The 14402-nt window shown below is 38.7% G+C and overlaps 1 protein-coding gene across 1 annotated transcript in view; it reads left to right on the plus strand.

Annotated features, from left to right (window-relative positions):
• Positions 1-847: 847 nt before the first annotated feature.
• The window catches only part of LOC124255860 (mucin-5AC-like), a 30655-nt gene continuing 17100 nt past the window's right edge, over positions 848-14402 (plus strand). The window contains exons 1-4 of the mRNA XM_046689804.1: positions 848-1068; positions 2864-3227; positions 3599-3959; positions 10309-10312. Of these exons, the coding sequence (XP_046545760.1) occupies positions 913-1068; positions 2864-3227; positions 3599-3959; positions 10309-10312 (885 nt within the window). The 5' untranslated portion in view covers positions 848-912. The remainder of the gene's footprint in view (positions 1069-2863; positions 3228-3598; positions 3960-10308; positions 10313-14402) is intronic.

Genomic DNA, 14402 nt, shown 5'->3' on the forward strand with positions numbered 1-14402 from the left:
TGATTTGTCTACTATGAGCAAATCATAGCCCTGACAGTAAAAGAGTAATTTTAAAGAAAGTTATCAAATTAAACATACTTCTAAAGCACAGATTAAAATGTAGAATATTTCAAAATATACCCGTTTAACTATTCGTCTGAATGTGAATGAAGGAGTCGTTGTTAATTCCACACAATTTTGTTCCATGATGCTGAAGACTTGCTCGATAGCCGTCGGTTTATTCGGACAGAAGTTTCTCGTAAAATTGTTCTGTCATCAAGATAAGGGACCGTTCATAATTTATGGCTAGGGGTGTGATGATGATTTTTATGGAGAAGCTTGTACAATGTGAATGACCCCCCTTAAAATTTATGTACAACATAAGTGACCCCCCTGCATGTCATGTACAAAATCAATGACCCCCCTCCCCTAACCATAATTTCTAAGCATAATTTTAAGCATATTTTTATGTACAAAAATTATGACCCCCTAGTACGTGTGTACAAAATTGATGACCCCCTAGCTCGCCAGAACAAAATTGGTGACCCCTCTTAAAATCACGCCCCCGTCCCTAAATTGAATGTAAACGGGCTGTTCTGTTTTTCCTAAGTGCAGTTTTTCTTACAGTTAGTTAATACACATCAAAGTCTAAGTAGTCACGTTTAAAGTACGTACGTTATTTGTTTATCTTGATATACACTCTACGTCGATGGGCTACTTTACACTGAAACCGACGCATGGTGTTTATTTCTTGTTGACGAGTCCACTGTCACAGGAGGGTGACCTGACAATGTAAATGTGATGTTAATTAATCACCTAATGCAAGAGCATTACGGGCGGGGACAAACAAACAGCCCCGTCTCAGATGATGTAAAGTGCCCATGAAGCTGTCCGAGGCTCGCTGTGGGTGAGCTTTATGTCCTGATTGTGGCAATGATGTTGCGGATTCTGACGTTGGCGTGGTGGGCGGTTGTGGTCAGTGCCCATGGCCGTATGATCGAACCACCTCACAGAGGCAGTCTGTGGCGAGTTGGTTACAACGTTGCCAAAAACTACGATGACAACGCGTTAAACTGTGGTGGCTATCAGGTAAGGTGATTAACTTTTACCGTTATAAACTCTTCAAAAAACGTAGGGGACCTGAACTTTCAATTTGGACAGGAAGTATAAGCGTTAACAAACTTTTCAAAGACAGGCATCTTATGAAGCACTATCATTTCTCTTTATCACCACCCCTAAACACAACGCAGTAGCCCCATACACGTGCTTGGGATGTCATTCTTGATTTTGACGGTTTTCAAAAAGGTCGATAAATCACTGTAAACCATTAACTTTGACAATCATCTTGCATCACACAGCTGTTAGTGTTTGTTTCTTGCCGTTTTGTTTTTGTTTGAAAATGAAAATCGTACACATGCACATTTCACGTCATGCACCAATCATCTTTCAAGGGCGATTACTGTACAAACAACTATGGTCATAAGGAAGTGCAAGTGGTGATGCACTCTCAAAACATTCATTATTATCATATCAACATTGATTGACTGATATCGCTTTCATTTTTTTCAATCGTAAATTAGAAATGAAGTTCGCAAACATATTTCAGTTTGTCCAATAACATAAGACAATTTTGCATAATTTATCCCAGAACAAATAACATTAAAGTGATTTATTAAAGAAACCCAGGCTCAAATGTACTCGCCAGCAATATACGATTTACGTAAAAGCTCAAAACACAATGTAGGAAACCGACCACATACCGTGGCCTTTGTTGTTACCTAAACATTACCGTAGATGTAGATTGAATAACAACGCACAAAACACACACTCAAACACACACAAAAACACACACGTGACAATAACATATATACACATGAGCATTAATTAAGCTCCACTCACTTTACACAACATGTATATGCTTTGAAAACCATACGGAAACTGTAACATATAATACCTGGATTGAAGCGGAAAAAACCCTGAAATTTGGTAACAGTTTACTTGAAATCGAAGAGGAACAGACAGAAATATCAACAATGTTAGAAAGTATGGTTACCATGTCAGCAATCTGATTGTCACACAATTCTAACATGACGGTTGAGAATGAATGAACCACCACTGGCGACTACTCCAGTCTTTAGTGTCCGTCACAGCATGCTTTCCCCTGCTTTATGTTGTAGTTTGGCTCCAGTGGGGTTACCCAATCATTGCGTACCGGGTTTTAATCCAATATGACTTCATATCGTAATTTCATGTTGACTTGAAAATGCAATCTTTAGCAAACTTTAAGTAGTCTAGATCAATGGCAGTTTCACTACATATGGGCGATGACGGCTGTCATCTATGAATAGCTGGACGAGTGGCAAGGGGATGGTTATCAACTTGTGGTACGACGGCAGTATCAGTACTTCCTGTTGATAATGTTGACCACTGCGTGTCCCGGGTAATGTACTGAGATCCAATTTACAGTCATTCGAAACTCACCCCACACCATCACTTAGCCACCACCAAAGGGTCCAGCTGCATGGATCATCTCCTGGTGATATGCCTCGTTACGACGTCTCTATACTGTCGTTGTTTACATCAGTTCAGAAAATTGATAGTGCATATACTGCAAATGTGAAATTGATACCCCAATGTCCTTGGTGACTTTGCAGCACATGAACCATAGCTTTAGAAATACTTTGTGAAGGATGTGCTAAGGGTATGATGGCCTGTTTGGACAAAAATCATGAAAATGACCTTGGTTCAAGTGGCGCTGAATTAATGCTCATGAGTATATATTTTTTCATGCATTCACTGTGTTAACATTAAGTTGCATATTTATCACTCATAATTCAAAGCGACATCTGCTAAAGACTGAACGGGTAAGCTACGTTTTTTGAAGGTCCAGTGGTTGCTGAACGCTGGACGATGCGGACACTGCGGCGACTCCTTCAGAGGTCCACGTGAACACGAACGCGGAGGAAAATACGCAAGTGACGTCATACCCAGAAAGTACATTTCCGGTCAGGTGATAGATGTTATAATTGACATAACGGCCAATCATGGCGGTTACTTCCAGTTCTACCTGTGTCCAGGGCCCCGACTGTCAGAGATGTGTTTCAGAGAACACCCTCTGTTCGTGGTTGGGGAGGGTTACAAACATAAACTGAGGACACTGAGGTCACCCATCCTCGAGAAGATCCAGATACAGCTTCCAGACGGGTTAAGCTGTGACCATTGTGTCCTACAGTGGAGATGGAACTGTGGTGAGTGTCCTTGACCTTGGTTGACCAAATTGTGTGTCACAAGTAATTACGTCTTTAAACAACATTACCATATTACAGTGCATTTAAAAACATTTTAACATACCACTGAATCACTACGTATATATCTCATAGGTCCAGCATTCTTAACTGAATCCCTGAATCTGAATGTATATAGCGTGTGGTTCTTGACAAATATGGCTAACATCTCATGAGTCTCACCAATCCTTATTGAATTTCAAGTTTGGAGATATTTTGTCACTCAGTTGCACATGCATCGGTAGTCATCATATATTTACTCGAAACATCATATTATTCAATTATTTCAGTAACCCAACCTTCACCTCCATGACAGATTGTATGACCTTTTGCAGCACAGAGCTATGGCATGGACTGGGAGACAGGGATGTACTGTAAAGGGTGTGGGCAACAAGAGCAGTTCTGGAACTGTGCTGATGTAGCCATAGAACCACCTCTCAGGGTCCGTCGTCCTTCCTTCAAGAAACGACGAAAGCCGGTGCTCCGTCACGTCAACCTCATGGAGAACCCCGTTCCAGGGATCCTGCACGTGCCGTCCGTGAAGATGGCCGATTTCCTCCCGTCTGCGCCACCAGCCGTGTTCCAGCAGACGACAGGAGAGTGTCGAGGCTCCTCCACCTATGGTATAGCCCTTGATGCCTGGTGCAGTCTGCACTGTCCGCTCGGCTTCTGCCCACCTACTCACTGTGTTTGTACGTGACACAGGTAGAAGGAGCTATCGTCTTCTTCGACTTTGATTTGTTTGCTTCGTAAATAGCAATGATTCAATAAAGGTGGAAATATATCGTTATGTTAAAGTACTGACTAACTAAGACACTGAACCAAGAGAGGCTGTAGACACTGTATATACACTTAATATGTAGGCCTGATTTTAGTCTCGATAACGATAGAAATGTAACATGCAGTTCTTAAATCTGTGTTCAGCCTCTGAAATAGCATGTGTTTGTACGTGACCGAGCTAGTTAGCGCTATAGTTTTCTTCGTGCTTGAATTTTCTGCCTCGTTATAAGTATAGAAATCTAGAAATAACTCGTTATGTTAAAATACTGACGTAACTAAGTCACTGAGTCGAAAGAGGCTTGGCTCAAAATTGGCAGGCCAGGCAAAAAAAACCTTTTATTTTCTGGGTCTAGTAGTTAATGGTTACCTGGACACACAATGTCAGATCATAGATGATGCACTGCCTAGACTGCAATCCAGCCCCATACCATATCACACACATGCAACCAGTTGTAAGGTCGTCATGTGATATCTGTATGCACAGTGTAAACCCTAAAATATAACATTGGTTTTAGTCCCGAAACAGATAGAGATGTACCATGCAGTTCTAAACCCTGATTCAGCCTATGGAATAGCATGGGAATGTTTCCCTGGGTAGTTCCGAAATAATAGTGTGAAGTTCAAAATACTGTGAAGGTGTTTACAATTACGCTATGAAATAATCGGAAGCAACACTGAAATTTTGATATAAACAAATCTTTTGTCTTTACAATGTCATAATCTTTACACCATTATGTTGAGCAATTAAGTGATAAAACGTTTAATGTACTACAAGTAACGTTTTCATTATCTGTAGAATAGCGTGGTCTACAATCGTCCGATTCACCCCCAAGTACAATTTACACTACTGGTAATGGATAACAAAACACAGCTACACAAATATCTTACAAAGTTGCTTAGACGTCTAAGGACGTCTACCTTCAGGTCAGCAGGGAAAAAACATTGATTGAAGGATGAAGTTATAATCAATATTCAAGCCACCAAAGATCAGATCACTTAAACTGGCATGATTTTCGGACGAGACGTTCCACAGATATGTTTTTATCTGATACTACGAACGACCTACCCTTGTTTAAGTGTTAATGAATTTGAACATACAAATTTCACTAAAATAAAATTAGATTGAAAATAGTACCACGATTAAAACACATCTGCGTTAAAAGCAGATTCCGTTGTACCATTCAGACTATAGAAGGGGTGATGACACCAGATGGTCACACAGACAAATGAAGTGTTCTCAACAATAGCGGAGTATTAGGACCCAGATCTTGGTGGTAAAGGGCGAACACTTTAACCACTAGGACACCTCACCCCCTTCCAAGTGTCCAGGAGCATAATGATGTAGCTGAATACCAGTAATCACCTGGACCCAGATGCCCACCTTATTCGTGTTGACCTACTCTGATGTCTCGTCACAACCCTTCTTTACACTTCCCTATATACTTAGGTACAATGCATCTATTTTATTTCTCAAATATAGCTTTTTAGTTTTTGTGAACATATATATGTACTAGTTACTGTAAGAATGACTCTTCACAAGCAGTAACACATATTCAGAATGACGATATCGCAACCTCCAACTTTGACCCATTAGCTTGACCCACTTGTCCGTGGCTGCTATAATGTTTACAGATTGCATGAAGACAGGGAGTTGTTTGTTTGTTTGTTTGTTGTTTAACGCCGCGCTCAGCAATATTCCAGCTATATGGCGCGAATCTGGACCAAGACACCGAGCCTTACCTCCCGATCCTCTTACGACAAGAATGGGTTGCTGAAGACCAATTCTAATCCGGATCTTCATGGGTGAAGCCAGGTGGGCAGCCCCGATCTGTACCGATATATATGTTAACTATTAACGTAATTCATTTAATTACAGAGCCACCCTCAGGTATGGCTTGATACCGCTGTTTTAATCTGAACATTGAGTCCACACTGCAGGACACTACAGGCTGTATGGTCCTGAAGCAACATGCATCGATAATGTTTCCAATTGTCTACCAATTTGTCATTTCTGTTAATCACCCCATCCTTTGCACGAACGTTAAGATATTGCAGAGATGTAGCCCACATCTAATAGCCCTAAATCTAGTCTTACAGAATGTCCCGAGAAAATCATAAGACAGGAAAATCATATTTCTTTCGGGAACAATAGGAACTCTTTCTATATACTCTGTGTCCTTAATAGAATGAAAATATTGGGACTCCAGCAAACTTTGTTGATGGATGGAGCAACAGTTAGAGTCCACGACTAGAGAGTATATTTCTTCATATTGCTTTAAAGCGATTCGTCAAACCATGTCAAAGCAGAAAGAGACTCCATTAAGTTAGACAAAGACTGCATGTTTTTGAATTGGAAACTTGCAAACAAATGAATTGCTTTAGACGAAAGTAACAGTCTCAGACAAAAATCAGCTTTCCAAATTGCCCCACAATATGGCAAATTTCAGGAACCACCATAAGAAATACTTCTGTTACAAGTTGAAGTTTGCAATTCTTGTAACTGGACATTGTCCTATATTTCAAATTAGATGATGTATCTTCATTGCTTTAACACCACCATCAAAAAAGAAACGGCGTCAACAAACACAAATATATTATGATGCAAGATATTGTTTATTTATTATTTTTCCGTTCCTGAAACACATGAAGATAGGTATTAAGGCTGGAATATGTGGTAATTTTCTTTGAGCTTGAAAACCGATTTCCAACACCAAACAAGGGTGCTTCTGATGCATGAGCACTGTCCTGGCGAATCAAGGGTCATAATGTGTGAAATCCAATGCTACGATCAGCGGATGATGGTGCGACTAAGTGACGTAACTCTTCACAGAGGATCGCGGCGACTACGGTCCAATATACATTTTTGGATACGAAACACAGAAGAATAAATTCCCTCCTTTACATTTCAATTTCACTACCCCCCCCTTCAGCAGCAATGTTTTTATATATCACAATCCTTCCATAATTTTGTCAAATATAATTATCTTCGTATATTTTGAACATTTATTCCGAGAATATCTGTATTATTTTCTAGCACATATCAGTTAGTTAGCTTTGTGCCATGTCTGTGAACCTTAATGCAATAACAACTGGAAAGGGTGCAACAAATAATTCCCGTCTAGCTCCCCCGAACAGAATGTTAACAGCCACCCAATTTAATGTGGCCATTCCTTTCATTTGTTTCCGGATATTTTCTCATGAAGAAACGCATTTAAGGCATTTTCCCAAATCCCAATATACTGCCTTAATTTTTCAATAGGTAGTAGTTTAGACGAAACGTCAACTCCACACCCGCCATCCAGTGCAACGTGGCTGGAAGATCGTAAGCAGAAGTCTTCCACTGAGGAAGGAAGGATGTCAGCATAGGTCTTCCGATAGTCAAAGTTCGTGATCTTGTGATTCCCAATTTTGAGAACAAAGGCCGACAGTGTGTTCTTCCTGGGGCAAAACAAAACAGCTATATCCATCTGCCGGTCAGTGTTCATGTCAGAAGGATAGTGATTGGGATTTGACCAAGCTCCTGGTGCATATATTGTAGTGCGTATTTTGTTCGCGAATATCATGAGGGTGGATTTGGAGTAGCATTTCAGAGTGAAGAATGGAACAATTGCACTTGGCCCTTGATGCTTATAGTAAATCTCGGGGTTGAAGATTGTTTTGTTTCGTAGGACATGTACCAACATATAATACACCCTGGTTTTCTCATCACCTAATGGAATATTGGTACCGTTCCGAGGATATTTATCGTTGTGTTTTCCACAGATTTGCTCCCTTGATGGTCCCCAGCTTTCTAAGTCTGTAAAAGTAATCACAGTGTTACAAAATACACACAAGAGATATTAGTGTATGACAATACAGCCACTTAAAATGAGTCAAAATAATGACTCCTTACGTACGTCCATAGTAAAACAGAATTAGGTGGAATACTTACATTCTAGTTCCACATTACTAGGAATGCGTTTCGATTTTAAGCGCATTTCATTAGCAAAGTGTCTCTTGGCTGGAACACATTTAAACTCCCCTCTCCCGGTGAAGACACACTGTTCCTCCTCCTGGCAGGAAGACCTGCACTCTCGGCAGGATTCCTACACAATAACAAATGGGATAAATGTTCATAAATGACATTTGAACACATTATTGTGTTTGAAGGGTGACATTTGTTTGAAATGTACATTTTATACTGGTTTAAAAACAAATGTTCTCAACGGTATATTTCGTACAAGTATGTCATATATATGATCGACAACATCTAATGAATAAACTGAGTCTACGTGTGATGTTATAAACAGAATGAGGTTCAGATAAAAAGTCCATAACCACCAGCCACCACCAACAAAGTCCATTATTTCATATTGCAGGATTGGCTTGCAATAATGCATTCACACATGTTTCATTTATCACTCAAGGAATCCAGAAAATCGTGAGTTTACTTGTTCACACACAAAATTACCAATGTGACGTTATCATACTTACAGAAGAATTTTGTGAAGATAATATCACCTTGTCTGTAGCGTTCCTTTTCCATGTAATAGATTTTCAACTTAAAAGCAACTCTTCTGAAAGTTGCATTTAGTTCACGTATGTCATATACATATTTGACAACATATTATAATTCAAATAAATGTATAGGTGATGTTATCAACCAAAATTAAGTTGAGATAAAAAGACAATCATTATCTACAGATTTTCAAAGTCCTTTATTTTATATTGCAGAGCTGCCCAACAATAATGTATTCACACGTTTTTCATTTATTTCTCAAAGAACCGTGAAGTCTTAAACGTTTACTGTAATTTGTCCAAACATAGAATTATTTGGGTGACGGTACTACATTGACAGAAGAATTCTGTGAAAAAATATTACCATGTCTGCAGCGTTCTTGATCCATGTAACAGATCCCCTGTGACCTGACATGTCGCTCTGTCCACTGTTTAAACCATGAAGCTCACACAAGCAGTGTTCTTTGATGTAACTGACGGCACCGCAGCCACCGTATCTGCAGCACAGTCTCTTACACTGAAGAAATCCCAGGCGGTCGGGATAAATATACCCTCCTGCCATAATTCTGTGATTTTCAAAAGTGTCACTGTCAGAAAGGGTCAGTGTTATAGATAAGTAAGTAACGTACACAGGGATGAGATCCATCGTAGTTGTTGTAATGACGTTTAAAGAGGAAATGGTCTGTACGTCCTTGCAGTCACCAATATTCTAGCTGTGTGACGTTGTAAAATGAAGATCTATTCTCAGCCGAATCCCAAAGGGGGTTACATTGTCGATATGAATTTGGGTTCCCACGGTCTTGTGGGAAGCAAGAAATATCTTAACAAATCTCATCAATAATTCAGCGGAAAAAACATCTAAAGATTATCATCGCCCTAATTGAGAGAGTGGGTGAGTGAGTGTGGGAGATAATCGAGTTGTGGCAGGAAACCAGCTGTCAAAAGTCAAAGTCAAAATATGTTTATTTGTATGTAAGGCCACCGGCCCATATACAGCGGTTACAAAGAACGTTCTTATTTAGGAGGATAACAATTTTTTCTTAACATAATAGCATGATGGATATACAGTGATAATCTTTTTAAAATGGAGACATCGCATGAGGAAACAATTTTGTAAAATGCTGCATTATTACTTCTGATTGTAATACAGTTACGGAGATAATCAGAACGGATTTTATCATAGGCTGGACATTCAACAAAAAAATGTAATTCGTCGTCAATGCCTTTCTTACAAAATGGACATGATCTATAATTTCTATCAATGGATAGTCTTCTTCCTTCATTTACTTTTAAATCTAATAGCCCCAATCTAAATTTTACAAGTAGCAGTCTCAGATTCTTTGTAGTCACGAGGGATAAATATCTTTCTGGTTCTAAAAGGGACTTAAACTGTCTGTAACAATCAAAACGGGAGCTTTCTTCTAACCTCGAGTGCCATTCTTGTTGAAAAATACATATACATCGATCTCTAAACTGGTTCAGGAAAACATTGACATTACCTACGCCTTGGTTTAACCAGACGATACCAAAACCTTTAGAACAAAGAAGGTTCCTTATATGGGACGCCCAAGTTTCTTTGCCGTTACTGTCTAAATGTAGAAGCATATTGTAGGAAATTTTCGGGAGACGATGATCATGCATTTGTACTATCTTTAGCCAGTATTTTAAGCATCTAATTTGAGCATTAATGAAAACTGGAAATCTCCCACATTCTCCATATACCATGTCGTTAGGGGTAGATTGTGTAACGCCTAAAACTTTCTTGCAGGCCAGTAAGTGTATCTTTTCAAGCGCTTGGAAAGGTTGGAAGCCCCATATTTCGGCACCGTACAAAAGAATAGGCTGAATTTGTACATCAAATAATTTGAAAAACACGTTGTGGGTAAGGAAACCAACGTTGTTATAAACGGACATGAGGTATAACAGTGCTTTCTTAGCTCTGAGAGCTAAATCTGCAGCACAATGTGTCCAGTTCATAGTAAAGAAAAGCTTTACACCGAGGTATTTATAATGATTTACGACATTAACGGGTTTAGAATTAAAACACCACTTTCCCTTCGAAGAGAGGGGACCACCTTTTCTAAATACAACAATATTAGTCTTTTCAAGATTTACTGATAGCGACCATTCTGAAAAATATCTTTCTAGTATGTTTAGTTGGTTTTGTAACCCAATAATTGAGGTAGATACTAGAATTACATCGTCTGTAAAAAGTAACATAAATATTTCAATAATGTCGGAAAATAACTGGACACCATGCTTACCTTGCAGCGAAATATCATTATATAACTCGTTTATGAAGAAAGAGAACAGGATAGGGCTCATAATACATCCTTGTCTTAAACCGACTGGACAATCAAAAAAATCAGATAAACCACCTTGACTGCGTACACATGATTTGATATTTGAATACAATGACGTAAGCATGGTGTACATTTTGCCTCCCAGGCCTGCATTTCTAAGACTAAAACCATAGTTTGGAACGATCAACTGAGTCGAACGCCCTTTTAAAATCAACAAATGCGACATACAATTTAGATTTGCGTCGAGATAAACATTTCTGAATAATTGCATATATGGTGAAAATATGGTCTGATGTGGAATAAGACTTCCTGAATCCTGCTTGACATTCGGGAATTTTATCGTGCAATTTTTGCCCACAGTGTAAGTCTATTATTGAAAGCTTTACCTAAAATACTCATTAATGATATACCTCTGTAGTTGTCTGGGTTGTTTACATCTCCCTTTTTATGAACTGGGACAATAATTGAGCGTGACCAGACTTCTGGAAAGTAGCCATCATTGAATATTTTGTTAAAACATTTACTAAGAAATGGCAGAATTTCAGAACTTGAACATTTCAACATTTCCACAAGAACCAGATCGAGACCAGGTGATTTACCACATTTAAGACTATTAATGGCATTCAAAATTTCACTGTCTGTAATATGGCAGTCTAGCACCTGTCTGTCTATGTCATCGAGTATAGGGGGTGAGTCATCTCTTGAGTTATCTTCATTCTGGATAATCTGAAAGATATTGTTATTCTTAAAGACTGACTTAAAATGGACAAGCCATTCTGATTTTGATATCTGATTACTGGGGCCTGATTTGCCATGTCAGTATCATGAGGAACCAACTAAATGTCCTGGTAACATGACATATACCCAGCCAGGTCATACCTCACTGTTCTACAATGACGACCAGAGCGCTTTAACAGTCTGTTTGCCGCGTGGAATGCAAACTCACAAATAGGCCAATACCCCAGGTATCTCAGAAGGTATCGCGAAGGGGTCACAGGTAGCGACAAACATAAGCAACATTATTCAAGTTCAGAACTAAGTACTTGCACCCTTGCCTAGTTAAACATTACCAAAAAGATGCTATTTTCAAACTCACTGATGAAATGACCCCATTCTCAAATAATGTATCCCAATATATCACAATGTTTTGATTATTATGAACATATTTATTTTGTCATGGAACAGTTTCGGAGTATAATTAAAGTATATTTAGAATCACAATCTCCCCGCCCCTAACTTTGACTTTTCACTGTCCTTGGCTGCCATGATATTTAGAAATCGGAGGGGACAATCCCTATGTGCTATTGTGCTCCCTATTATTAGTGGTGATTTATTCGGGGACGCAACCAACAGGGCCACCCTGAAGTATGGTCTTAGTTATTTAACCTGTAGTCGGCACTGTAGGACACGAGAGTCGTTGGGACTGAAGATTTAGATGGCCGATGTGCTCAGTGTACGTCTGTGTTAGAAATGTCTTCAATATGTGGGTTCAAATCCCGGGGTACACAATGTACGTGATCTAGACTACCAGTTGTCAGACTTCTATTTAGTAAGCCACGGTGGCTGTATAGGTTAGATCGACTCTGAGAATATGGGTTCGAATCCCGGATGGGACTCAACTTCAGAAGTACTAAAATTTCTATTTTACAAAGAATGTGTAATCTCAAATATAACTAATGTTAATCCCTGCCACACTGATTAATCATAATACTTAAAACAATTAAATAAGGCTTTATTCATGTTCACAGAAACTAACTGAGACAGGTGAAATTAGTACCATGTGGACTGTCATAAAGCAATGGATTTGCATGGCTTTTCCGAATCTCAGAAAATAAGTTCAATTCTGTGTCAACTTTGTACATCAGAAACCAACATGACAAACTGGAGGAAAACTTCATTTTTATTGATCCATTAGGCTTCAGTTACAAAACGTGTTTATCGGCGATATAGTAGCATATCTATCATCAGAGGTTCAGGCCAATGTGTAAAAAATGACAATTGATGCATGACAAAAAGATCTCCGATACAATTCCCTATTTTGACTTGCACCTTCTGTTCTCGTGTCTTTCAAGTGAACAACAATATTACATGAGCATATGTTAGAGATGAGTGCAACAGGTGGCCAGAATACGCTCACCTTTTGCGGACACTTAGTATCACCATTATTAGAAAGCAATTCAAACACATACGTTCATGATATCCATTTTTTGGCTTTGGAATAAGTTTCGTAGATGATTTTACTTAATTTTGCGTATGTTCTGAAATAGATTTCATCGTGTTTGATAAGCTGTTGTTTAGATACCGAATAAAAACAATTCTGATTTGGTATTGGTGCCTTTGTCTTATTTATCGACACGTAAACTATCAAGAGGTCGATTTTTTCAGAAACAGGGTTTTTGTGTGCAAGATCATATGTTATTTTTGTGGCATCCATTGGATTAAGACACCTGTTTTGAACAAACACAATCGTGTGTCCTTAAGTATCATGGTCGAAAGCATATTAAGAACTTCGAGTTATAACAACTATTTTGTAGATGTACATTTTCACTGGACATTGGCTCTAGTGTTCACAGAATGTAAAGAATATCAGACAATTCCTGTTTAGATTAAATTTCTCTAAACATCCTCAGCCAGGGGGTAGTTTTGTTTTTGTTGATAGTTTTGCATTAGGTTTTGGGGTGGGGTGGTATGTTTGTTTTGGGAAACAACTTATGTGGAAGTTTCATATTTATATTTATTTATTGTTTTATTCATTTATTTATATTTCTATTTCATGTCATTGTTTCTGATGACATTCAGAAAGGGTTTGTGGTGTGCTATATTTAGACTGAGAATGTGCTGCTACCCATCAACCTGCCCAGTATAATACAACCAAGAATCATATGGAAAGTTCCAGAGCAGTTACACTATACATTAGGGATGCGCCTTTGCCTCAGTCATCTCACATTATATCTCACCTCACAAGTCCAGCAATGTGTGAAGATCATTTTTCACCCTGGATATTCAGCCTAGATCTATAGTTTATCACTGTTGCAGCCCGTTGAATATTGCCAACACTGTCTTTATTGCTACAATCTCTGCTTTTACATTATACAGCTTTGAAGTAACAGCAGCTCTGTTTTGTATTCAGTACTGGCAAAGTAATACCTTTGTAGTGGTTTGTAAACGTAATTATTGCAAATGTTAACTATATCAAACCTTTTGTTGTTGTTCAGGGCCTAGATTTTCGAAGCTCTCTTAGCGCTAAGATAGTTTTAAGTTAATGTTAATGTATGGCACTTACGACTATCTTAGCGCTAAGAGAGCTTCGAAAATCTAGGCCCTGTTCGGGACTGATTTCCAGTTAACTTTAGTTTTAACTTGGGAATCTAAACGTAACACGTGCATATATTGTCGACTTTCTACATCTGCCATATATATTAATGACACTTTTTTTATTTTAAACATTTATTTCGAAGATGTTTGTTTGAATATTTTCTTCCACATGTTAACCATGTTGCTTTGTGGTTTATTTGTCCACCTTAACGGGATGAAAATTTGAGAAGGTGCAACAACTCTT

The sequence above is a fragment of the Haliotis rubra genome, unplaced genomic scaffold, assembly GCF_003918875.1.
Source record: "Haliotis rubra isolate DU_JTF1 unplaced genomic scaffold, ASM391887v1 Scf61, whole genome shotgun sequence".
In the NCBI taxonomy this organism is placed as follows: domain Eukaryota; kingdom Metazoa; phylum Mollusca; class Gastropoda; order Lepetellida; family Haliotidae; genus Haliotis; species Haliotis rubra.